At 48.3% G+C, this 26835-nt stretch overlaps 1 protein-coding gene across 2 annotated transcripts in view; it reads left to right on the forward strand.

Moving 5' to 3' along the window:
* The first annotated feature begins 6447 nt into the window (after window positions 1–6447).
* Window positions 6448–26835, forward strand: part of LOC115119285 (GRIP and coiled-coil domain-containing protein 2-like) — a 30056-nt gene continuing 9668 nt past the window's right edge. The window contains exons 1-16 of one of the 2 annotated variants that reach the window (XM_029648059.2): window positions 6448–6623; window positions 7060–7116; window positions 7367–7451; window positions 8413–8480; window positions 8589–8693; window positions 9386–9751; window positions 9871–10028; window positions 10168–12091; window positions 12248–12305; window positions 12549–12748; window positions 18213–18332; window positions 18787–18951; window positions 19018–19122; window positions 19374–19536; window positions 19860–19960; window positions 20583–20798. In XM_029648059.2, the coding sequence (XP_029503919.1) occupies window positions 6618–6623; window positions 7060–7116; window positions 7367–7451; window positions 8413–8480; window positions 8589–8693; window positions 9386–9751; window positions 9871–10028; window positions 10168–12091; window positions 12248–12305; window positions 12549–12748; window positions 18213–18332; window positions 18787–18951; window positions 19018–19122; window positions 19374–19536; window positions 19860–19960; window positions 20583–20798 (3897 nt within the window). In that variant the 5' untranslated portion in view covers window positions 6448–6617. Of the gene's footprint in view, window positions 6624–7059; window positions 7117–7366; window positions 7452–8412; window positions 8481–8588; window positions 8694–9385; window positions 9752–9870; window positions 10029–10167; window positions 12092–12247; window positions 12306–12548; window positions 12749–18212; window positions 18333–18786; window positions 18952–19017; window positions 19123–19373; window positions 19537–19859; window positions 19961–20582; window positions 20799–26835 lie in introns of those variants that run through there. The other variant, XM_029648061.2, reaches the window with a different exon arrangement.

Below are 26835 nucleotides of genomic sequence, written 5' to 3' on the forward strand. Positions count from 1 at the left end.
TAAACAAGCAGTCATCATCATGAATCACGTTGACAATCTACTGGCAAATTATTTTCAATTCATATGAAGAGAAATTATAAATAAAATGAGTCGGTGCTCATAGGCCATTGGACATAAACATTACACTACAAGTTTGAAAATCACTAATTCAACAATGAGTGATTTGGAAGGAATCAGTGACTAGCTGCAAGTGTTTCAAAAGAATCCCTAGCCTGCTAGTCAGTGGAGTGGGTGTGTGGTCCAAGTCTGGGTTTAATCTTCTCTTTTCCAAGTTTAAAAGGATAAACATTCAACACCATGGGCCAGAGGTTGAATACATTGGCCATGCTGTCAATCCAGCATGACTTCTGCCATGTTCAAAACAACTGGAAACTTGGAACTGGGAAATCTAAGACTTCAGTGAGTTCAAGACAACTGGGAACTAAAAAAAACAAGTTCCATCTGTGAAAATACTTTTTGAACGGTCATCTAATTCGGAATTACAAGTTGGCCTGAAAATCACTCATGTCATGATTCAACCTTGTTTTTTTCGGAGTTCCCTCTTGAAACCCCTATAAATCCAAAGAATGCCAGACTTTGATGACAAAATTTGATGACAAAATTTGCCCGCAAGTACCACCTTCCTGTTCAAGTGAGCACAGCACAACAATGTGAGTCCAAAAATATATTGTATGATGCTGCAAAAATGCCAGGGAGATATGTATACTATTGCTAAGAAAGTAATACTACGTTTGTTGTGTAGTAAGCTGTTAGTAGCCCATGTGCCTCACCCTAATAATGTGGTTCCTTTCCCCCTCATAACTTAGCCTACTGTTCTGACTTGGTGGTGCACATGCAGCTGTTTTAGAAAAATGTAATCATTGAATATTGTAAGATCTTTCATTGTCTATTTATATGCCACCTGTATTTATCCTACGGTTGTGACTTGGTGTATCGGCAGAATACTGTAAGAACGGCCCATGTTCTGTCACTGTACATTTCAAAAGTGTTGAACAAGTAGTTTTATTGACTATGTCTGTCCTAGCCCACTCATTAAATGTCACGCCCTGACCTTAGTTATCTCTGTTTTCTTTATATTTTGGTTTGGTCAGGGTGTGACTAGGGTGGGTATGCTAGTTTTTGTATTGTCTAGGTTTTTGTATGTCTAGGGTTGTTGTAGGTCTAGGGGGGTTTGTATTTCTGTAATTGGCCTGATATGGTTGTCAATCAGAGCTGTTTATCGTTGTCTCTGATTGGGGATCATATTTAGGTAGCCATTTCCCTTTTGTGTTTCGTGGGATCTTGTCTATGTGTCTGTCAGCACTCGTTTGTATTGCTTCACGTTTCGTTTTGTTATTTTGTTAGTTTGTTCAGTGTTCATTCTTTTAATAAATAAGAATGTACGCATACAACGCTGCGCCTTGGTCCGCCCTTATAACGAACGTGACAGAAGATCCCACCACAAAAGGACCAAGCAGAGTGTTAATGAAGAGCGGACATCCTGGGCTCGGGAGAAAAATGAGTGGAGGACATCCTGAACCTGGGAGGAGGTAATGGCAGACCCTGCCATGGAAGCAGGTGGAGATAGCGCAGGAGGAACGGCAACGATATGAGGGGACACAGTTAGCACGGAAGCCGTGCTTACCGTGGGGAGCGTGTGACTGGTCAGGCACCGTGTTATGCAGAGATGCGCACGGTGTCTCCAGTTCGCATTCATAGCCCGGTGCGCTCTATTCCAGCTCCTCGCATTTGCCGGGCTAGAATGGGCATCTAGCCAGGACGGATGGTGCCGGCTCAGCGCTCCTGGTCTCCAGTACACCTCCTTGGACCAGGATATCTTGCGCCGGCTCTGCGTACTGTCTCCGGTGCGTCTGCACAGCCCAGTGCGTCCTGTGCTAGCGCCCAACACTTGTCGGGCTCAAGTGAGCATCCAGCCAGTGCGCATTGTGCCAGCTCTACGCTCCAGATCTCCAGTGCGCCTCCACGGTCCAGTACGTTCTGTGCCTGCTTCCCGCATTAGTCCTGAGGTGCGTGTCTTCAGCCCGGTGCCACCAGTGCCGGCACCACGCACCAGATCTCCAGTACGCCTCCACAGTCCAGTACGTCCTGTGCCTCCTCCCCGCACTCGCCCTGAGGTGCGTGTCTTCAGCCCGGTGCCACCTGTACCGGTCCCACGCACCAGGTCTCCAGTACGCCTCCACAGTCCAGAGCTTCTGGCGACAGTTCCCTGTCCAGAGCTTCCGACGACAGTTCCCAGTCCAGAGCTTCCAGCATCGTTTCACAGTCCGGAACCTCCAACAACGGGCCACAGTCCAGAACCTCCAACGACGGGCCACAGTCCGCAACCTCCAACGACGGTCCACAGTCCGGAACCTCCATGATGGGCCACAGTCTGGAACCTCCAACGACGGGCCACAGTCCGGAACCTCCAACGACGGTCCACAGTCTGCAACCTCCAACGACGGTCCACAGTCCGGGGTCTCCAGCGACGGTCCACAGTCCGAGGTCTCCAGCGACGGTCCCCAGTCCGGGGTCTCCAGCGACGGTCCACAGTCCGGGGTCTCCAGCGACGGTCCACAGTCCGGGGTCTCCAGCGACGGTCCCCAGTCCGGGGTCTCCAGCGACGGTCCCCAGTCCGGGGTCTCCTGCGACGGTCCCCAGTACGGGGTCTCTGGCGAGGATCCACGGTCCGATTCTACAAAGGCGGAGGGATCAGCATAAAGAGGGGGGGCTGCGTCCAGAACAGGAGCCGCCACCGAGGGTAGATGCCCACCCGGGCCCTCCCCTGTAGGTTCAGGTTTCCGCACCTTTGGGGGGGGGGGAAGGGGTGTGTTTCATAGTTTACAACCTATGTCTCTTCACGGGCCACTGAGTCGGGCCTAATTCACTCATGAAAACCCAATTCTCACATTTTAGAAGCTAAAATCACATTTCATCCCATCACGAATAATTTCATATTCAAACATTTAAATTGAACAACAATTCCATGTGAATCCGATAACTCTGATGTGTAGGCTTTACACTGTAGAGTTTATGTCATCTTATCATTGATGAGAATGTCTCAGATGACAACCGAACTGACATCATATTCATTAAGTACCACTGCATATGTTAAATTGGTCGGGTTACCAGAATATAGTTCATTTCCCCCCACCTTCTGATGTTCCCAGAATCTCTATGTTAACCAAGGGGTTTGCAAATGTAACATCAGTAGGGTAGAGAGAGGAAAAAGGGGGGAAGAGGTATTTATGACTGTCATAAACTTACCCCCAGGCCAATGTCATGACACCACGCTGCGCCTTGGTCCAATCCTTATAACGAACGTGACATTAAAGTCTTAATATAAATGGATTGCCTCTTATCTGCTCGTCATCCCCTTATGCCATAGTTTGTACATCTCAATTGTCAGTAGAAACCACATTTGTTTAAGAAAGTCAGCCTTATCGCCTATGTTTTTTTTTAAGTCTGTAAATGAGCCTGAATTAACTGATTCGCCCACCAAGATTGACATGCTAAAATTGCCACTGTGTTTGAAGTTTTTTAAATGGTGAAGCAGGCACTGGGAGTCTGTCAGAGTGACCAGGAGTGGCCTCATTTGGATTCATTGTATTTCTGAAGAACAGAGGAAGATTTCATTGAGCCTCAAAAGATTCCAAACAACAGAAGTTTTGTGTTTTGTACTTCAGAATAGAGCACCCGTCAAAGGAGTCATCTCAGGGGTGACAACGGATGTTCTGCTTGAATACCTGAAGAAAATTCCTGGTCTGGTTGGTGCCCTTCTGATCCGCTGGGTGAATGGAGAAAAATAAGAAAGTCTGTCGGTCCTGTTGTTTTTTGATAAAGAGCAAATACCTACATGTGAATCTTGGTAATGTAAGATACGCTGTAAGAGCTTTTGTCCCCAAACCATTGCAGCTTAATAATTGTAAAAGATTTGGCCATGTTTCAAGTATGTGCAGACGGACAGAGTATATTGAAGAACCCCAGCCTGTAGTAAATGTTTGCTGCCAGTCAAAAGATACCATGTGTGTTATAAAGGTGGATATTGTGGGGTTCATTGCCACAGTTACAAACTGTACGGCACAAGTCTCAAAGAAGTCTAAGAAACTTTTGTGGCTGTGGCAGAAAAGTTTTGGGGACTTAAAGATTTGACATCTGAAGACTTGCGAGGGGTACTGGTGCCGGAAGACCCTCCCTCCCAGGTCACCCTTGAGCCTGTGTATTGATCAGATCTCTTTTATTTTTGAACAGAAAAGTTGTTTGATTTAGTTTATTTATTTATTTATTGTAGTTTGGTAGTTTTTTGGGCGGGTTATTTTGTTCCATTTTTGGGAATCCTGTTTCCATCCCGCACAGTAGGGGGCAGGATGCACATTAAATTGTGTGATCGCCAAAATACCATAGAAGAGATGATGGAACCCGAAAAGGCCAGGTTCTAACTTAACGAGTGGAAAGCAAGATCGATTGCTGTGTTCATTTCAAACCTGCAGTAGTAAAAAACAGCGATTTTCTGGAAAGATGGCGGAAGCGGATGAGGAAGTGGATTCTGAATCAAATGTTTGGTATTTTGGTATTTTATTAGGATCCCCATTAGCTGTTGCAAAAGCAGCAGCTACTCTTCCTGGGGTTCAACACAAAACATGAACCATGACATAATACAGAATATTAATAGACAAGAACAGCTCAAAGACAGAACTAGATTCATTTTTTTTAAGGCACACGTAGCCTACATATCAATGCATACACACAAACTATCTAGGTCAAATAGGGGAGAGGCGTTGCGCCGTGAGTTGTTGCTTTGGCGGTAGAATCAAAGAGAATTGGAATATTGTCCAAAAGAATAGAAAACAGAGCAAAGTAGAGTACAGTGATGAGAACGTTACTTCGTATCTTGTAGGAGTAAGGTTTGCAAATGAGGAGCAGCTGATCAAATTACCCATCTTGAGGAATCCATTTGAGATATTCAAACTGGTGGAGAGAGTGCTGGGTAGAGTGAAGGCTGTGAGGATCACGAGATGTGGGATGGTTTTGATTTTGTGTGGTTCTGAGGATCAGAAGAAATGTGTGTTGTGTCTCACCCGATTTGATTAAGTATGAAGTGTCGTGTGTGTCTCTCAGGAAAATGGTATGGAGTCTCTCCCTACTCAAGTATATTAACTACAGAGTCAGAGCATTTATCCCAAGACCAATGCAGTGTGATAATCGTAAAGCTTTTGATCAAGTTTCAAGTGTTTTCAGAAGGGAGAAGCCAAGATGTCCAAGTTGTGGAAAAGATCATGTTATGTGTTATAAAAGTGATGAAAATGTGACATGTAGCAACTGTGGTGGGAACCATGAAGCCACGTCATTCAAATGCCCCACAAGGGTAAAAGAGAATGAGGTGGCCAAAGTCAGGGCTATCCAGAGCATATCATATGCAGCAACTGTTCAAATGGTTGAGGGTTGGAATGGTGCACCTGAAGAGTCCATGGTGGTGGATAGGAATTCACTGCAGGCTGCTGAGGTTGCCTTTCACCAGCAGGATCCTGACATTTTAAAGGTTAAGAGTACAATTGGCCCAGCGTCGTCCGGGAGGGTTTGGCCGGCAGGGATATCCTTGTCTCATCGCGCACAAGCGACTCCTGTGGCGGGCCGGGCGCAGTGCATGCTGACCAGGTCGCTAGGTGTATGGTGTTTCCTCCGACACATTGGTGCGGCTGGATTCCGGGTTGGATGCGCACTGTGTTAAGAAGCAGTGCGGCTTGGTTGGGTTGTGTTTTGGAGGACCTTCACCTCTCCCGAGTCTGTACGGGAGTTGCAGCGATGAGACAAGACTGTAACTACTAACAATTGGATACCACGAAGAAGGGGTGAAAAAGGGATACAAAAAAAGAAGGTGGACTTGGTGGCCTTTATAGCTATGGTGATAAATGGCACTGCCAAGGTGGAGAGAAGGTCCAGGAAGGCAGAAATTATTGTGGAAGCGGCCAAGGAGTTACATGGAATATTATCACAAGCCGTACCACCCTCTCAATCCCTAGAACCTGAGAAGGGAGATATGGAGAATTGGGAGTTTTGTTTTGTCAATGTACTATTCTTATTTGGGTGGAATAAGTTCATTTCCCTATCACGTATGGATTTTTTATTTATTTTTAACCTTGTTTTGGTTTCAATGAATTCCAGTTGGTGGTGGCAATACACCTTTCTGTGTTATAGTCCGCCAGAAAGCCCACAGAAGAAGAACAAAAAAAACAGCTAAACGTTTTCTCTGCTTCTGTGTTGGAGGTTGCCTCTTGTAATGAACCTCATTGACTTATAATTGACTATCTGCGACTGCTCTTCTCTTTTGTTCACCAGGAAATTCCTAGTGCAGTGTATAAATAATTAATGTTACTTTGAAACAACAAAAATATACCGTTTTCACTGTTACACAATCTGAAGTCTGGCAGGCACTATCGATTACGTTCGCTGTGACGTACGTACGTACGTACGGACGTTGTTTGACGAAGTCGGAAATGAATTGAAGCTTAGTGTTGGACATCAAAATAGTGAAATGCTTTAGTTTTCAAATCGTACCATTCAGTAACCTATAGCAGATATTCAGCTACACAGACTACCGATTCCGTTAACGATTGGCTAGTTACATTGCTTCGATCAGGATGGAGGTAAGTTTGGTCCAACGACATGTAAACGTTAAGTGATTGTTGTTAGCTCGTCTGACTGGCTCGTAGCAGGTTTAGCTAACGTTAGTGTAGCTAGCTAGCTAACATAATAAGAATGACAACTAAATCGCCATTTAAAATAATATGCGATACTACACAAATGCTAACATGAAATGATAGTTAGACCTTGGCCAAGTTACTGGTCTAGCTAGTTATAAGGGCAATGTTAGCCATGGACAGCTATCCAACTGTTTCCTTATGCAGAAGTATTCACATGCTTCGGTGTCACCAAAGGCAAAGATGGCTATCTAGATGAGATTAGCTACATTATGCCTACTCATCGCTTTTGTAGTGTTTGCCTAGGCTGTAAAGTGAGATTGGTGTGTGTGCGTCATACCGGTATATCCTGTTTTATGTCATTGTTTGTTTTCCACAACAGCAGGACACTGTCCCGGAGTCTGTGGCCTCACCACCTTCAGGTGCAGCAAAATCAAAGGTGCAGCACTCTGGAGTTATCAGAAATACTATCCTACCCACCACCACCCCATTCTTCCTTTACCAGTCTTACAGTATTTTGAAATGTCATGTACACTTTCTGTATCAATGATGTATACATGAATTGATTGGCCTTGGTGCTCATACTTTTGACAACTTTATAATATCAAAAGACTAGTACTGAGACCCTAAAATAATGCGTTCTATGTCTCACTGTTTGGTACCTTTGTCTTACTGTTACCTCTATGAAGTTGGACACGTTGTCCAAGGATGACCTCATCAAGTTTGCCAAGAAGCAGATGGCTGCCATCCAGAAGATGAAGTCCAAATGTGCAGGTACATGATGCACCTGTCATTCACTGTTTAGATTCAAGGTGTAATTTGACGTGCACAAGTGATAGAGGTAGATATGTATAGGGGTAAGGTGACTAGGCATCAGGATGTATGATAAACAGTAGCAGCAGTGTAAATTATGATTGTATGTGTGTGTATAGAGTCAGTATAAATGTGTGTGCATGTTATTTGTGAGTTGGAGTGTCAGTGTGTGTAGAATCCTGTGAGTGTGCATGTTATTTGTGAGTTGGAGTGTCAGTGTGTGTAGAGTCCTGTGAGTTGGAGTGTCAGTGTATGTAGAGTCCTGTGAGTGTGCATGTTATTTGTGAGTTGGAGTGTCAGTGTGTGTAGAATCCTGTGAGTGTGCATGTTATTTGTGAGTTGGAGTGTCAGTGTGTGTAGAGTCCTGTGAGTGTGCATGTTATTTGTGAGTTGGAGTGTCAGTGTGTGTAGAATCCTGTGAGTGTGCATGTTATTTGTGAGTTGGAGTGTCAGTGTGTGTAGAGTCCTGTGAGTGTGCATGTTATTTGTGAGTTGGAGTGTCAGTGTGTGTAGAGTCCTGTGAGTGTGCATGTTATTTGTGAGTTGGAGTGTCAGTGTGTGTAGAGTCCTGTGAGTGTGCATGTTATTTGTGAGTTGGAGTGTCAGTGTATGTAGAGTCCTGTGAGTGTGCATGTTATTTGTGAGTTGGAGTGTCAGTGTGTGTAGAGTCCTGTGAGTGTGCATGTTATTTGTGAGTTGGAGTGTCAGTGTGTGTAGAGTCCTGTGAGTGTGCATGTTATTTGTGAGTTGGAGTGTCAGTGTGTGTATAGTCCTGTGAGTGTGCATGGAGACAGTGCAAAAGTAAAAAGGGTCAACCATTGGTTTACTATTCAATGTTGTGATCGTTTATAATATCAATACAGTAGTAGGATTTCCTTTTTAATCTTTTTTTGTCCTTTCTACTTCCCAATATTCTTTTCAGATTTGGAGAAGGAAGTTGACACCCTCAAGTCTCAGCCAACAGGCAATTCAGACGACTCCGTCATACAGGTTTGTGGTCTGAAATTGTTACATGAGAAAATGAATATGCTGAAGTGCTTTGGGAGGGTTTGAAGTCATGTGTTTTCCATTCTATTCTGTGGTAATCTGTTCTCCCAGGAGCTGACTGAGAGGATGAGTGCCTTGCTGCTGGAGAAGGCTGAGACCCAGCAGAGTGCAGTGTTACTGCGGAAGGAGAATGAGAAGGTCAAGCAGCGGGAGCAGGTGAACTGTAGTAGACCATGTTATCTGTCTGTGTAGGCCAGACCAGTGGTCACCTACCCTAGTCCTGGAGAGCTGCATGGTGTTCAACCTTTTGTTCCAGCTCTAACTTCATGTTATCTGTCTGTGTAGGCCAGACCAGTGGTCACCTACCCTAGTCCTGGAGAGCTGCATGGTGTTCAACCTTTTGTTCCAGCTCTAACTTCATGTTATCTGTCTGTGTAGGCCAGACCAGTGGTCACCTACCCTAGTCCTGGAGAGCAGCATGGTGTTCAACCTTTTGTTCCAGTTCTAACTTCATGTTATCTGTCTGTGTAGGCCAGACCAGTGGTCACCTACCCTAGTCCTGGAGAGCAGCATGGTGTTCAACCTTTTGTTCCAGCTCTAACTTCATGTTATCTGTCTGTGTAGGCCAGACCAGTGGTCACCTACCCTAGTTCTGGAGAGCAGCATGGTGTTCAACCTTTTGTTCTAGCTCTAACTTCATGTTATCTGTCTGTGTAGGCCAGACCAGTGGTCACCTACCCTAGTCCTGGAGAGCAGCATGGTGTTCAACCTTTTGTTCCAATTCTAACTTCATGTTATCTGTCTGTGTAGGCCAGACCAGTGGTCACCTACCCTAGTCCTGGAGAGCAGCATGGTGTTCAACCTTCTGTTCCAGTTCTAACTTCATGTTTTCTGTTGAATATGGACAGGATGCAGTAAGAAAACTGGCCACCCTGCAGGGAGAGTTGAACCAGGCCAAGGAAGACCACCAGAAAAAGATGGCCACTTTTGAGAAGACCATGCACGTATCCCAGGCCAAACATAAAGAAGAAGTCGAATTCTTTCAGAGGCTTCTGAGAGAGAAAGACGAGAGTGACAGAGAGAAAGAGAGCGAAAGAGAGAAAGAAAAGCATAGGGAAAGAGAAAAGGAAGATACAAACAATAGTGTAGAAGCTGTTAGTCACAGCCTGGAGTCGCAGATCTTGAGTCTGCAGACAGAGCTAGCTGCAGCGGTGGAGCGAAGTGCCCAGGAGGCTGCAGTGCTGCAGGAGGACCACCAGAGGGCGCAGACAGAGGTTAGTTCAAAAGCGGTGTCCGAAACATTTCACAAAGTGAATACCGTTGTAAGCCGATAGCTGACAAAGACCTTCTGGTTTAAATGTTGCAATACACTGTGTGTTTCTTTTTATTTTAGGCCCAGCAAGAAGTAGAGAACCTACGAGAAGAGTTGGCCCAGCATAGCATGCAACATGAAGAGGAGCTGAGAGCTCTGGAGGAGGACTTTGAGATGGAGAGAGAGAGACTGCTTCTCCTCCAAGAGGAGCTCAGTGAGCAGCTCGCTCTCAAAGACAGGTGGGTCCTACTGCTATACATTGGTGTTGGACAAGATATTGGTGTTGGATGACATGGGATGAGTCACAGACTGTACACTAAAATGCTTTGAGTCACTTTAAAAAGTGCTTATCAAATTTTCTTCCTCTTCTTATGACAGTTTCTTGCAGGATGTGCAGGAGGAAGAGGAGGAGCCTAGCGGCCGCAGCTCGGGGATAGCCAGGATGTTGGAGCTGTCTGGTTTAAGTCAGATTGATGCCAGTGATGGAGAGACGGAGACTGGACAGCTCCGATCCGCCTTGGAGGACCTGCAATCCCAGAATACAATGCTGCAAGACGAACTGACCTTCTTGGGCAATGTGAAGACTCAACTGGAGGCGGAGCTTGAGAGGATGAGGGAGGAGTTTCAGACAGAGAAGGAGGAGCTAGAATTTAAGATCGATGAGTTGCTGATGACCCGGGAGGGTGCGACCCCTGACCTGAATATGACCCCTTACCGAGACCCTCTGAGCCCGGCAACCCCCAAGTGTGACCTTCAGGAGGTTCCAGCCCTCACTCAGCTCCAGCAGAGTGGGTCACAGAGAGAACCAGCATACAGCCTGCCTGCCAGCTCTGCTAGCCCCTCCAGCCCTTTCCCTGACACAGACCACCAGAGTTTGACCCTGGAAGAACAGCAGAGACTGATCCTAGAGGTCCAGGAGCTGAGGACCCAGTGTGAGACCTTAGCTAGAAAGAATACCCAGGCGGTGGGTGAATGTGAGTCTCTAGCCAAAGAGAGGTGCCAGGCAGTGGATGAATGTGAGTACCTAGCCAGAGAGAGGGGGCAGGCGGTGGCTGAGTGCGAACACACCAGAGACATTCTGAAAGGCCTGGAGACTGAGCTAGGTCAGAGGACTGGGGACTTCGTCAGACAATGTGAAGCTATGAAGGAACAGGGGGCGTCAGCGATCCAGGAGCTACAGGAGAGAGTCAGAGGGCTAACTGAGGAGAGAGAGAGTCTGGTAGAGAAGTTGAGAGTGCTGAATGAAGACCGAGAAAGCCTATTGGAGGAGGTCCAGGGCCTGGAGAAGAGGCTGGAGAGCTTCCTGGAGCAGACACAGGCAGCTGAGGGGCTGAAGGAGCAGCTGCAGACATCTCTGGAGGAGAAGACAGAATTAGCTCTCGAGTTTAAGACCTCTCTGGAGGAGAAGACTGTGTTAGCCTCTGAGCTAAAGGCCTCTCTTGAGGAGCAGACAGCGTTAACCCTCGAGCTAAAGGCGTCAGTGGAGGATCTGAGCAGGCAGAATGGGGAGATCCTCTCTCAGCTACAGATGAAGGAGAGTGCTGTTCAGGAGTTGGAGGATTCACTCAATGAGGTGAGCACAGAGAGGGACCAAACACTGTCAGCACTGCAGGAGAGAGAGATGGAGGTGGTGAGGCTGAGGGAGGTGGAGGGGAGGCAAGGCCAAAGAGAAAGGGTGGCTGAGCTACAGGCTCGTATAGAGGAGCTGGAGAAGGAGAGGAGCCTGCTGAAGAGCAGCCTAGGGGAGGTGCAGGGGAGCCCAGGGGAGGAGGTGGAGGAGCTACAGGCTCGTATAGAGGAGCTGGAGAAGGAGAGGAGCCTGCTGAAGAGCAGCCTATGGGAGGTGCAGGGGAGCCCAGGGGAGGAGGTAGAGGAGCTACAGGCTCGTATAGAGGAGCTGGAGAAGGAGAGGAGCCTGCTGAAGAGCAGCCTAGGGGAGGTGCAGGGGAGCCCAGGGGAGGAGGTGGAGGAGCTGCAGGCTTGTGTAGAGGAGCTTGAAAAGGAGAGGAACCTCCTGAAGTGTAATCTGGGGGAGCTGGTGGGAGATACTGAAGCTCTACAGAGAGACCTGGTAGAGATGAAACTTGCCAATGAGAAGATGAGAACAGAGAATCAGGAATTATTGGCTCAGGTCAGCAACGCTACAGAGACACTGGCAGACAAAGAGAGGGAGCAGAAGGTGGGAGGAGAGACGGAGAGAGAGGAGGAGGAAAAACAAGAGGAGAGGAGAGCGCTACAACAGCAGCTAACAGAAAAGGACAAAGTCATATCCCAGCTGAAGAGTCAGATGGCTGTCCTGCAGGTGAGTGCTTCTTCTGTCAGTGTCTTCAAGTTTACTGGATTACTTTTTTTTTTGCCTCAAGTTATAGTTTGTTACAGTGACTGCTGAGGAATTTTTCATTAGTTCTACAGACTGACTTTTCCTCTCCCTCCACCTCCCTGTCTCTCCCCCCACCAGTCTACAGCCTCCACTGTCTCAGAGGAGAACACAGCCATAGAGTTCACTGAGAAAATCGGTACGTTCCTAATTACTACTGTAATGGAGAGGTCCAGAACAGGGAACTGGGATACTATGACCAGTAAACACAGATGGACAGTACTAACAGTGTCATGCTTGTTTTATTATTTCTAGGTGATTTTATTAATCTCATAAGAATGACAGATACAAAGTGCCAATCATTAGGGGATTCTGATACTGCCAATGATCTATGTGTGATGATGTCTCTGTGTCCTCTTTTGATTCCATCCCTTCATCACAGCCCTGCTGGAGAAGGAAAGCAAAGAGAAGAATGAGAGGATGAATAAGATCAAGGCGGTGGCTGTGAAAGCCAGGAAGGAGCTGGACACCAGCAGGAAAGAGGCTGTGTCTCTGAAGGAGGAAGTGGAGGTGTTGAAGGCTGAGCGAGAGAAAGTGACCAGCTCAATGAAAGACATCATTCATGGAGCAGAGGGATACAAGGTACTACTCACCCCTGATACTGAGCCCTGGCCCCTATGTATTGGTAGGGGAAACATCACCCCTGATACCGAGCCCTGACCCCTATGTATTAGTAGGGAAACATCACCCCTGATACTGAGCCCTGACCCCTATGTATTGGTAGGGGAAACATCACCCCTGATACTGAGCCCTGACCCCTATGTATTAGTAGGGAAACATCACCCCTGATACTGAGCCCTGACCCCTATGTATTGGTAGGGGAAACATCACCCCTGATACCGAGCCCTGACCCCTATGTATTAGTAGGGAAACATCACCCCGATACTGAGCCCTGACCCCTATGTATTGGTAGGGGAAACATCACCCCTGATACTGAGCCCTGACCCCTATGTATTGGTAGGGGAAACATCACCCCTGATACTGAGCCCTGACCCCTATGTATTGGTAGGGGAAACATCACCCCTGATACTGAGCCCTGACCCCTATGTATTGGTAGGGGAAACATCACCCCTGATACTGAGCCCTGACCCCTATGTATTGGTAGGGAAACATCACCCCTGATACTGAGCCCTGACCCTATGTATTGGTAGGGAAACATCACCCCTGATACTGAGCCCTGACCCCTATGTATTGGTAGGGGAAACATCACCCCTGATACTGAGCCCTGACCCCTATGTATTGGTAGGGGAAACATCACCCCTGATAAGGAGCCCTGACCCCTATGTATTGGTAGGGGAAACATCACCCCTGATACCGAGCCCTGACCCCTATGTATTGGTAGGGGAAACATCACCCCTGATACTGAGCCCTGACCCCTATGTATTGGTAGGGGAAACATCACCCCTGATACTGAGCCCTGACCCCTATGTATTGGTAGGGGAAACATCACCCCTGATACCGAGCCCTGACCCCTATGTATTGGTAGGGGAAACATCACCCCTGACACTGAGCCCTGACCCCTATGTATTGGTAGGGGAAACATCACCCCTGACACTGAGCCCTGACCCCTATGTATTGGTAGGGGAAACATCACCCCTAACACTGAGCCCTGACCCCTATGTATTGGTAGGGGAAACATCACCCCTGACACTGAGCCCTGACCCCTATGTATTGGTAGGGGAAACATCACCCCTGATAAGGAGCCCTGACCCCTATGTATTGGTAGGGGAAACATCACCCCTGATACCGAGCCCTGACCCCTATGTATTGGTAGGGGAAACATCACCCCTGATACCGAGCCCTGACCCCTATGTATTGGTAGGGGAAACATCACCCCTGATACTGAGCCCTGACCCCTATGTATTGGTAGGGGAAACATCACCCCTGATACTGAGCCCTGACCCCTATGTATTGGTAGGGGAAACATCACCCCTGATACTGAGCCCTGACCCCTATGTATTGGTAGGGGAAACATCACCCCTGATACTGAGCCCTGACCCCTATGTATTGGTAGGGGAAACATCACCCTGATACTGAGCCCTGACCCCTATGTATTGGTAGGGGAAACATCACCCCTGATAAGGAGCCCTGACCCCTATGTATTGGTAGGGAAACATCACCCTGATACTGAGCCCTGACCCTATGTATTGGTAGGGGAAACATCACCCCTGATAAGGAGCCCTGACCCCTATGTATTGGTAGGGGAAACATCACCCCTGATAAGGAGCCCTGACCCCTATGTATTGGTAGGGAAACATCACCCCTGATACCGAGCCCTGACCCTATGTATTGGTAGGGGAAACATCACCCCTGATACCGAGCCCTGACCCCTATGTATTGGTAGGGGAAACATCACCCCTGATAAGGAGCCCTGACCCCTATGTATTGGTAGGGGAAACATCACCCCTGATAAGGAGCCCTGACCCCTATGTATTGGTAGGGGAAACATCACCCCTGATAAGGAGCCCTGACCCCTATGTATTGGTAGGGAAAAACATCACCCCTGATCACTGAGCCCTGACCCCTATGTATTGGTAGGGGAAACATCACCCCTGATACCGAGCCCTGACCCCTATGTATTGGTAGGGGAAACATCACCCCTGATACCGAGCCCTGACCCCTATGTATTGGTAGGGGAAACATCACCCCTGATACCGAGCCCTGACCCCTATGTATTGGTAGGGGAAACATCACCCCTGATACCGAGCCCTGACCCCTATGTATTGGTAGGGGAAACATCACCCCTGATAAGGAGCCCTGACCCCTATGTATTGGTAGGGGAAACATCACCCCTGATACCGAGCCCTGACCCCTATGTATTGGTAGGGGAAACATCACCCCTGATACCGAGCCCTGACCCCTATGTATTGGTAGGGGAAACATCACCCCTGATACTGAGCCCTGACCCCTATGTATTGGTAGGGGAAACATCACCCCTGATACTGAGCCCTGACCCCTATGTATTGGTAGGGGAAACATCACCCCTGATACTGAGCCCTGACCCTATGTATTGGTAGGGAAACATCACCCTGATACTGAGCCCACCCTATGTATTGGTAGGGGAAACATCACCCCTGATAAGGAGCCCTGACCCCTATGTATTAGTAGGGGAAACATCACCCTGATAAGGAGCCCTGACCCCTATGTATTGGTAGGGGAAACATCACCCTGATAAGGAGCCCTGACCCCTATGTATTGGTAGGGGAAACATCACCCTGACACCGAGCCCTGACCCCTATGTATTGGTAGGGGAAACATCACCCCTGACACCGAGCCCTGACCCTATGTATTGGTAGGGGAAACAACATCACCCTGATAGGGGAGCCCTGACCCCTATGTATTGGTAGGGGAAACATCACCCCTGATACCGAGCCCTGACCCTATGTATTGGTAGGGGAAACATCACCCCTGATACCGAGCCCTGACCCTATGTATTGGTAGGGGAAACATCACGAGCCCTGACCCCTATGTATTGGAGGGAAACATCACCCCTGATAAGGAGCCCTGACCCCTATGTATTGGTAGGGGAAACATCACCCCTGATACCGAGCCCTGACCCCTATGTATTGGTAGGGGAAACATCACCCCTGATACCGAGCCCTGACCCCTATGTATTGGTAGGGGAAACATCACCCCTGATACTGAGCCCTGACCCCTATGTATTGGTAGGGAAACATCACCCTGATACCGAGCCCTGACCCTATGTATTGGTAGGGGAAACATCACCCTGATACTGAGCCCTGACCCTATGTATTGGTAGGGGAAACATCACCCCTGATACTGAGCCCTGACCCCTATGTATTGGTAGGGGAAACATCACCCCTGATAAGGAGCCCTGACCCCTATGTATTAGTAGGGGAAACATCACCCCTGATAAGGAGCCCTGACCCCTATGTATTGGTAGGGGAAACATCACCCCTGATAAGGAGCCCTGACCCCTATGTATTGGTAGGGGAAACATCACCCCTGACACCGAGCCCTGACCCCTATGTATTGGTAGGGGAAACATCACCCCTGATACCGAGCCCTGACCCCTATGTATTGGTAGGGGAAACATCACCCCTGATACCGAGCCCTGACCCCTATGTATTGGTAGGGGAAACATCACCCCTGATACCGAGCCCTGACCCCTATGTATTGGTAGGGGAAACATCACCCCTGATACCGAGCCCTGACCCCTATGTATTGGTAGGGAAACATCACCCCTGATACCGAGCCCTGACCCTATGTATTGGTAGGGGAAACATCACCCCTGATACCGAGCCCTGACCCCTATGTATTGGTAGGGGAAACATCACCCCTGATCGAGCCCCCCTATGTATTGGTAGGGGAAACATCACCCCTGATACTGAGCCCTGACCCTATGTATTGGTAGGGGAAACATATGTATTGGTAGGGGAAACATCACCCCTGACACCGAGCCCTGACCCCTATGTATTGGTAGGGGAAACATCACCCCTGACACCGAGCCCTGACCCCTATGTATTGGTAGGGGAAACATCACCCCTGATAAGGGCCCTGAGGAGCCCCTATGTATTGGTAGGGGAAACATCACCCCTGATAAGGAGCCCTGACCCCTATGTATTGGTAGGGGAAACATCACCCCTGAGCCCTGACCCTATGTATTGGTAGGGGAAACATCACCCCTGACACTGAGCCCTGACCCTATGTATTGGTAGGGGAAACATCACCCCTGATACCGAGCCCTGACCCCTATGTATTGGTAGGGGAAACATCACCCTGATACCGAGCCCTGACCCCTATGTATTGGTAGGGGAAACATCACCCTGATACTGAGCCCTGACCCCTATGTATTGGTAGGGGAAACATCACCCTGATACCGAGCCCTGACCCCTATGTATTGGTAGGGGAAACATCACCCTGACACCGAGCCCTGACCCCTATGTATTGGTAGGGGAAACATCACCCCTGATACCGAGCCCTGACCCCTATGTATTGGTAGGGGAAACATCACCCCTGATACTGAGCCCTGACCCCTATGTATTGGTCGGGGAAACATCACCCCTGACACCGAGCCCTGACCCCTATGTATTGGTAGGGGAAACATCACCCCTGACACCGAGCCCTGACCCCTATGTATTGGTAGGGGAAACATCACCCCTGATACCGAGCCCTGACCCCTATGTATTGGTAGGGGAAACATCACCCCTGATACCGAGCCCTGACCCCTATGTATTGGTAGGGGAAACATCACCCCTGATACCGAGCCCTGACCCCTATGTATTGGTAGGGAAACATCACCCTGATACCGAGCCCTGACCCCTATGTATTGGTAGGGGAAACATCACCCCTGACACCGAGCCCTGACCCCTATGTATTGGTAGGGAAACATCACCCCTGACCCCTATGTATTGGTAGGGGAAACATCACCCCTGATACCGAGCCCTGACCCCTATGTATTGGTAGGGGAAACATCACCCCTGATACCGAGCCCTGACCCCTATGTATTGGTAGGGGAAACATCACCCCTGATACCGAGCCCTGACCCCTATGTATTGGTAGGGGAAACATCACCCCTGACACCGAGCCCTGACCCCTATGTATTGGTAGGGGAAACATCACCCCTGACACCGAGCCCTGACCCCTCACTGCGTCTCTACCTCATACGGAATGAATAACACAGACATCAATAGTGAATTGCTTATTAATAAGCTGTTGGTACAAATCTGAAGAGATTGTTCATGCAAATAATGAAGTGGCATTTTCCCTAGATTGTTGGCCAGGGCTGCTATTGCTAAGTGTGTGTGCTCAATAAGGAGCTTTCTGTTTGTTTCAGTTAGTAATGCACAACAGCCACATTAAATGGGTTCAGACGGTTGTCTTTATGATTTGGCTTTGTAAGCCATTAGAGATCAAATCACTCTGCCCAGTTTAATGAGAGTTCTGTCCCAGACCTGAATGGATGGATGTCACTGTGTAGAACAGGCAGCTTGATATAGTTTGTGTTATTCTGCATTAAACTGAATGCCTCGATACCTACTCAATAATGAATGTGTTTAATATGACATTTGTGTGTGTTTTACAGAACTTACAGTTGGACTACGACAGACAGACAGAGCAGCTGGATAAGGAGAGAGAGAAGGTGGAGGGAGCTGAGAAACAGATCTCCGAGCTGACCAAACGACTCAACACCGCCGTACAACAGGTAACACACACACACACACAGGCCCACAAACAAACCATGCTCAGTCTTCCAGCATGCTCAACTAGACTGACAATTTCCCCCTCAGTACAAATATAAACTGTCCATTTGAATTATTTCCATTCCACTTGTAATGATTCTCACCTCCTCCTGATAGTTTTTCTAGTGAAGTAATGGAGTGTATGTAAATAAAGCAGTGTCTCCTTCCATCTGGTGTTGTAGCGTTGTGTCTACTGAGGAACATGCTGGTCATGGCTGTATGAGCTGACAGCTCCCCTGGGACAATGCAGACTGGAAGTACAGACAGTCAAGTGTCTGAGACTTCCCTGGATGTCTTTGTTAGAGATGTTGAAGACTATTCTATATCCCTTGCTGGCTTATTATATGGCCAAGGGGACTGGGGATTGTCAAGAACTCTAGAGTGAAGTTTTCTTAAATGTGTGTTCTGTGTGTCCAGCATGAGCAGCTGTGGTCGGAGAGAGAGGACCTGATGACTGGAATGGAGACGCTGAGGAGCACAGTGAGACAGATGGAAGGACAGACAGCAGAGCTGCACAGGCAGACAGACACCCTGAACAGAGACCATCAGGCTGAGAGACTACTGAAGGAACAAAAGACAAAGGTGTGTGTGTGTGTGTGTGTGTGTGTGTGTGTGTGTGCGCTATGTTAACTGTGTTTGTCTCTCCAGGAGCTGTCGTCGTTGCAGAAAGAGGTAGAGGAGTTGACCGCTCAGCTCCGCAGACAGAAGCAGCAGTCTCAGCAGACTGCACGGGAGCTGGAGCAGCTACGCAAGGTACACACACACATCATGGCCACTCAAATAAAGAGCTGGTGAAGCCCTTCCTTCTAACCCTCACTGAGAGTTGTGTTGCCTCTAGACCTACAAAACAACGCTGACTCTAGAACATTTTCCCCTCAAGCACTGGAAGCTGCTTTCCCATTACTCATACTAAGATGTGTGTAGAAACATGATTCAGTGTGTGTATGTTGTGGTGCACACAGTGTGGTGCAGTGGGTATCCGTTGTGAATGCGTTTTTGTCCAGGAGGCCCAGCAGAGCTCGTTGTTGGACATGGAGATGGCAGACTATGAACGCCTGGTCAAAGAACTCAACACCAACCTGTCAGAGAAGGACGTGTGCGTGGAGGAGCTGAAAACACAGATACACACACACACTCAGAAAGAAGACACACTCAACCAGGAGATTGGTACGCAGACATTTCTACATTTGAGTCATTTAGCAGACGCTCTTACCCAGAGCGAGTGTGTACATTTGAATACATTTGTTTGTACTGGTCCCCTGTGGGAATCGAACCCACAACCCCGGATGCTCTACCAACTGAACTACACAGGACAGTTATCACACCAATCACTACCATTCGCCCAACTGACATAGTTCTCTTACAACTAACCTATTAAAACGGAACTAAATCAGGTCACAGTAGATCAAAATCCTTTGTTTCTATAATGGGTTTCATTCATCAATGCATTTCTGTATTATTTAATTCCTGAAACCTGTGTGATCCCCCAGAGGGTCTGAAGTCCCAGCTGGACCAGGGGGAGGACAAGGGCGCCAAGATGAAACAGCTGCTGGTGAAAACCAAGAAAGATCTGGCGGACGCCAAGCGGCAGGTCAGACTCCAGGGATCACAGTGTTGTGTTCCCCTTACTGCGTTACCCTTACTGCGTTCCCCTTTCCCCTTACTGCGTTCCCCTTACTGTGTCCCCTTACTGCGTTTCCCCTTACTGCGTTTCCCTTACTGCGTTCCCCTTACTGTGTCCCCTTACTGTGTCCCCTTACTGTGTTCCCCTTACTGCGTTCCCCTTACTGCGTTCCCCTTACTGCGTTCCCCTTACTGCGTTCCCCTTACTGCGTCCCCTTACTGCGTTCCCCTTACTGTGTCCCCTTACTGTGTTCCCCTTACTGTGTTTCCCTTACTGTGTTCCCCTTACTGTGTTCCCCTTACTGTGTTCCCCTTACTGTGTCCCCTTACTGTGTCCCCTTACTGTGTTCCCCTTACTGTGTTCCCCTTACTGCGTTCCCCTTACTGTGTCCCCTTACTGCGTTCCCCTTACTGCGTTTCCCTTACTGTGTTCTCCTTACTGCGTTTCCCTTACTGTGTTCCCCTGTGTGTGACGTCACTGCTGTATTATAATGAGTGTTGACAGTGTTATGTTACGTTAATACATTGTAGTAGTCTAGTTGGTGTTGTCTTAGAAACACTTACATTGTAGTGTGTGTGTGTTTGTGCAGGAAGCCTCTCAGATGATGACCCTGGCTTCTCTGAAGAGAGAACTGGAGACCCACCAACAGGAGCTAGAGAACAGTAAGATCCAGTGCTGTGACCTGTCTGGGGAGCGCCATCGGCTGCATGAGCAGCTGAGGACTCTGACAGAACAACAGCAGAGAACAAGCAGCACCCTGCAACACCGACTGAGCTCACTACAGCAGGAGTTCAACACTGCCCAGGTATACCTGCATACAAACGCACGTACGCACACATTTGGTTTTTCTCTCTTTCATCTCATCCTCTCTCTCCGTTCCTACCTCTCTCTTCCCCCCCTTTCCACCCTGAACCCTGAATCTTCCTCGCTCTCTCTCCCACTCTCTTCCTCTATCTGGACCTAGCTCAACACCTCTCCCACTCTCTTCCTCTATCTGGACCTAGCTAAACCCCTCTCCTCTCTCCATCTCTATCTGGACCTAGCTCAACCCCTCTCCCACTCTCCTCTCTCCACCTCTATCTGGACCTAGCTCAACCCCTCTCCCACTCTCCTCTCTCCCTCTCTCCACCTCTGTCTGGACCTAGCTCAACCCCTCTCCCACTCTCCTCTCTCCCTCTCTCCACCTCTGTCGGGACCTAGCTCAACCTCTGTCTGGACCCCACTCTCCTCTCTCCCTCTCCATCTCTATCTGGACCTAGCTCAACCCCTCTCCCACTCTCCTCTCTCCACCTCTGTCTGGACCTAGCTCAACCCCTCCCTCAACTCTCCCTCTCTCCCTCTCCCACTCTCTCCACCTCTCTGTCTGGACCTAGCTCAACCCCTCTCCCTCTCTCCACCTCTATCTGGACCTAGCTCAACCCCTCTCCCACTCTCCCACTCTCCTCTCTCCACCTCTGTCTGGACCTAGCTCAACCCCTCTCCCACTCTCCTCTCTCCACCTCTGTCTGGACCTAGCTCAACCCCTCTCCCACTCTCCTCTCTCCACCTCTGTCTGGACCTAGCTCAACCCCTCCCTCTCCTCTCTCCACCTCTCTCCCACCCCTCTCCCTCCCACTCCCTCTCTCCACCTCTGTCTGGACCTAGCTCAACCCCTCTCCCACTCTCCCTCTCTCCACATCTGTCTGACCTAGACCTAGACCTAGCTCAACCTCTATCCCACTCTCCTCTCTCCACCTCTGTCTGGACCTTGCTCAACCCCTCTCCCACTCTCCTCTCTCCCTCTCCACCTCTATCTGGACCTACCTCAACCCCTCTCCCACTCTCCTCTCTCCCTCTCTCCACCTCTGTCTGGATCTAGCTCAACCCCTCTCCTCTCGCCCTCTCCACCTCTGTCTGGACCTAGCTCAACCCCTCTCCCACTCTCCTCTCTCCACCTCTGTCTGGACCTAGCTCAACCCCTCTCCTCTCGCCCTCTCTCCACCTCTGTCTGGACCTAGCTCAACCCCTCTCCCACTCTCCTCTCTCCCTCTCCATCTCTATCTGGACCTAGCTCAACCCCTCTCCCACTCTCCTCTCTCCCTCTCTCCACCTCTGTCTGGACCTAGCTCAACCCCTCTCCCACTCTCCTCTCTCCCTCTCTCCACCTCTGTCTGGACCTAGCTCAACCCCCTCTCCCACTCTCCTCTCTCCACCTCTATCTGGACCTAGCTCAACCCCTCTCCTCTCTCCACCTCTGTCGGGACCTAGCTCAACCCCTCTCCCACTCTCCTCTCTCCACCTCTGTCGGGACCTAGCTCAACCCCTCTCCCACTCTCCTCTCTCCACCTCTGTCTGGACCTAGCTCAACCCCTCTCCCACTCTCCTCTCTCCACCTCTGTCTGGACCTAGCTCAACCCCTCTCCCACTCTCCTCTCTCCACCTCTGTCTGGACCTAGCTCAACCCCTCTCCTACTCTCTCCCTCTCTCCACATCTGTCTGGACCTAGCTCAACCCCTCTCCCACTCTCCCTCTCTCCACATCTGTCTGGACCTAGCTCAACCTCTCTCCCACTCTCCTCCTCTGTGACCTAGCTCAACCTCTATCCCACTCCCCCTCTCTGTCTGGACCTAGCTCAACCCCACTCTCCTCTCTCCACCTCTATCTGGACCTAGCTCAACCCCTCTCCCACTCCTCTCTCCCTCTCTCCCTCTGTCTGGATCCTCAACCCCTCTCCTCTCTCCCTCTCTCCACCTCTGTCTGGATCTAGCTCAACCCCTCTCCTCTCGCCCTCTCTCCACCTCTGTCTGGACCTAGCTCAACCCCTCTCCTCTCCCACTCTCCTCTCTCCACCTCTGTCTGGACCTAGCTCAACCCCTCTCCCACTCTCCTCTCTCTCTCCACCTCTGTCTGGACCTAGCTCAACCCCTCTCCCACTCTCCTCTCTCCACCTCTGTCTGGACCTAGCTCAACCCCTCTCCTCTCGCCCTCTCTCCACCTCTGTCTGGACCTAGCTCAACCTCTATCCCACTCTCCCACTCTCCACCTCTGTCTGGACCTAGCTCAACCCCTCTCCCTCGCCACCTCTGTCCCACCTCTGTCTGGACCTAGCTCAACCCCTCTCCCACTCCCACTGTCTGGACCTAGCTCTCTCGCCACCTCTGTCTGGACCTAGCTCAACCCCTCTCCCACTCTCCTCTCGCCACCTCTGTCTGGACCTAGCTCAACCCCTCTCCCACTCTCCTCTCTCCCTCTCCATACCCTCTTTTAGCTCATTGATTTCCCATCAGTAGAGTTTGAGTGTGCAGCTTTTCTAAATGGTTGAAACCAAATCTTCTTCTTATTACCCTGGGGTCTAGTGGGTGATAATGAATGGTACGGTCTGGCTCCACGGAAGAGGAAGTGCTGCTGGGTTGTCTACCTCTGGGACCTACACACTAACACTGTACTATTCATTACAATATATTATCATTCACTCACACACACATACACTATACAGCAGGGGTTGGCAATAGGCGGGCCCAATTTTTGGGGGGAGGGGGTTTTGTTTGCGGAAGAAAAGAGACTGTAAAATCACCAGGAATTCAGCAAAAAACATTTTTTTTTACAAATAGACATGATCATGTCTCAATGTAATCAGGATATGACATTTTTATTTTATTTTTAATTTTTAATGGAATCTCATATTGGGCTTAGTTGCGGTCAATTTGCAGTGTACACATTTATTATTTTTATTTTATTTCACCTTTTATTTAACCAGATAGGCCAGTTGAGAACAAGTTCTCATTTACAACTGCGACCTGGCCAAGATAAAGCACAGCAGTGCGACACAAACAACAACAGAGTTACACATAAGATAAACAAACGTACAGTCAATAACACAATAGAAAAGTCTATATACAGTGTGTGCAAATGTAGTAAGATAAGGGAGGTAAGGCAATAAATTGGCCATAATGCCGAAATATTTACAATTGAGAAAAATTAAACACTGGAGTGATGGATGTGCAGAAGAGGAATGTGCAAGTAGAGATACTGGGGTGCAAAGGAGAAGAAGAAAATATGGGAATGTAGTTGGGTGGGCTATTTACAGAGATGCAATTATCTGTAAGCTGCTCTGACAGCTGATGCTTAAAATTAGTGAGCAAGATATGAGTCTCCAGCAAGGGCCAGCCAACGAGAGCATACAGGTCGCAATGGTGGCTAGTATATGGGGCTTTGGTGACAACGGATGGCACTGTGATAGACTGCATCCAATTTGCTGAGTAGAGTGTTGGAGGCTATTTTATAAATGACATTGCCAAAGTCAAGGATCGGTAGGATAGTCAGTTTTACGAGGGTATGTTTAGCAGCATGAGTGAAGGATGCTTTGTTGCGAAATGGGATGCCGATTCTAGATTGGGCAGGCGGGCAGTGATCGGTTGAAGAGCATGCATTTAGTTTTACTAGCATTTAAGAGCAGTTGGAGGCTACAGAAGGAGTGTTGTATGGCATTGAAGCTTGTTTGGAGGTTTATTAGCACAGTGTCCAAAGAAGGGCCAGATATATACAGAATGGTATCGTCTGCGTAGAGGTGGATCAGAGAATCACCAGCAGCAAGAGCGACATCATTGATGTATACAGAGAAAAGAGTCAGCCGAGAGTTGAACCCTGTGGCACCCCCATAGAGACTGCCAGAGGCCCGGACAACAGGCCGTCCGATTTGACACACTGAACTCTATCTGAGAAGTAGTTGGTGAACCAGGCGAGGCAGTCATTTCAGAAACCAAGGCTGTTGAGTCTGCCGATAAGAATGAGGTGATTGACGGAGTCTTGGCCAGGTCGATGAATATGGCTGCACAGTATTGTCTTTTATCGATGGTGGTTATGATATCATTTAGGACCTTGAGCGTGGCTGAGGTGCACCCATGACCAGCTCGGAAACCAGATTGCATAGCGGAGAAGGTACGGTGGGATTCAAAATGGTCGGTGATCTGTTTGTTAACTTGGCTTTCAAAGACTTTAGAAAGGCAGGGTAGGATAGATAAGTCTGTAACAGTTTGGGTCTAGAGTGTCTCCCCCTTTGAAGAGGGGGATGACCTTGGCAGCTAAACAATCTTTGGGGATCTCAGACGATACGAAAGAGAGTTTGAACAGACTAGTAATAGGGGTTGCAACAATTGCGGCGGATAATTTTCGAAAGAGAGGGTTCTGATTGTCTAGCCCAGCTGATTTGTAGGGGTCCAGATTTTGCAGCTCTTTCAGAACATCAGCTATCTGGATTTGGGTGAAGGAGAAATGGGGAAGGCTTGGGCAAGTTTCTGTGGGGGGTGCAGGGCTGTTGACCGGGGTAGGGGTAGCCAGGTGGAAAGCATGGCCAGCCGTTGAAAAATGCTTATTGAAATTCTCAATTATCGTGGATTTATCGGTGGTGTCAGTGTTTTCTAGCCTCAGTGCAGTGGGCAGCTGGGAGGAGGTGCTCTTATTCTCCATGGACTTTAGTGTCCCAGAACTTTTTGGAGTTTGTGCTACAGGATGCAAATTTCTGTTTGATAAAGCTAGCATTTGCTTTCCTAACTTCCCTGAAAAGCTGCATATCGTAGGGGCTATTCGATGGTAATGCAGAACGCCACAGGATGTTTTTGTGATGGTCAAGGGCAGTCCGGTCTGGAGAGAACCAATGGCTATGTCTGTTCCTGGTTCTACATTTTATGAACGGGGCATGCTTATTTAAGATGGTGAGGAAAGCACTTCTAAAGCACAACCAGGTACTGACAGAAAGAGGTCAATATCCTTCCAGGATACCCGGATTATAATGACAGTGCCGACAGAAAGTATTTATACCCCTTGACTTATTCCACATTTTGTTGCCTGAATTCAAAATGGTTTAAATGTTTTTTATCTCACCTATCTAGACAAAACCCAATAATGTTAAAGTGAAAGCATGTTTTTAGACATGTTTGTTAATTTATTGACAATTAAATATCTAATTTACTTAAGTATTCACTCCCCTGAGTCAATACTTTGTAGAAGCACCTTTGGCAGTGATTACAGCTGTGTATTTCTGGGTAATTCTCTAAAAGCTTTCTCACCTGGATTGTGCAACATTTGTCCATTTTATTATTTTCAAAATAATTCAAGCTCTGTCAGATTGGTTGTTGATCATTATTAGACAGCCATCTTTAGGTCTTTCCAAAGATTTTCATGTAGATTTATGTCACAGCTGTAACTCGGCCACTGAGGAAGATTCACTGTCTTCTTGGTAAGCAACTCCAGTGTAGACTTGGCCTTGTGTTTTAGGTTAAAAAGGAAAAAAGAAAAAAGGTGAATTCATCTCTCCCTTTTCCTCTAGGATTTTGCCTGTGCTTAGCTCCATTTGGTTTCTTTTTATCCTGAAAAACTCCCCAGTCCTTACTATTACAAGCAAACCCATCACATTATGGAGCCACCACTTTGCTTGAAAATATGGAGAGTGGTACTCTGTAATGTGTTTGTATTGGATTTGCCCCAAATATAACACTTTATATTCTGGACAAAAGTGAATTGCTTTGCCACAGTTTTTGCAGTATTACTTTAGTGCCTTGTTGCATGTTTTAGAATCTTTTTTTATTCTGTACAGGCTTCTTTTTCACTTTGTAAATTATGTTAGTATTGTGGAGTAACTACAATGTTGTTGATCCATCTTCAGTTTTCTCCTGTCACATCCATTAAACTCTAACTGTTTTATTGGCCTCATGGTGAAATCCTTCAGCGGGTTCCTTCCTCCAACAACTGAGTGTTGAAGGGCGCCTGTGTCTTTCCAGTGATTGGGTGTGTTGATAAACCATCCAAAGTGTCATTAATAACTTCACCGTCCTCAGAGATATTCGATGCCTGCTTTTTAAACGTTT

This window comes from Oncorhynchus nerka, linkage group LG1 (assembly GCF_034236695.1).
Source record: "Oncorhynchus nerka isolate Pitt River linkage group LG1, Oner_Uvic_2.0, whole genome shotgun sequence".
Taxonomy (NCBI): domain Eukaryota; kingdom Metazoa; phylum Chordata; class Actinopteri; order Salmoniformes; family Salmonidae; genus Oncorhynchus; species Oncorhynchus nerka.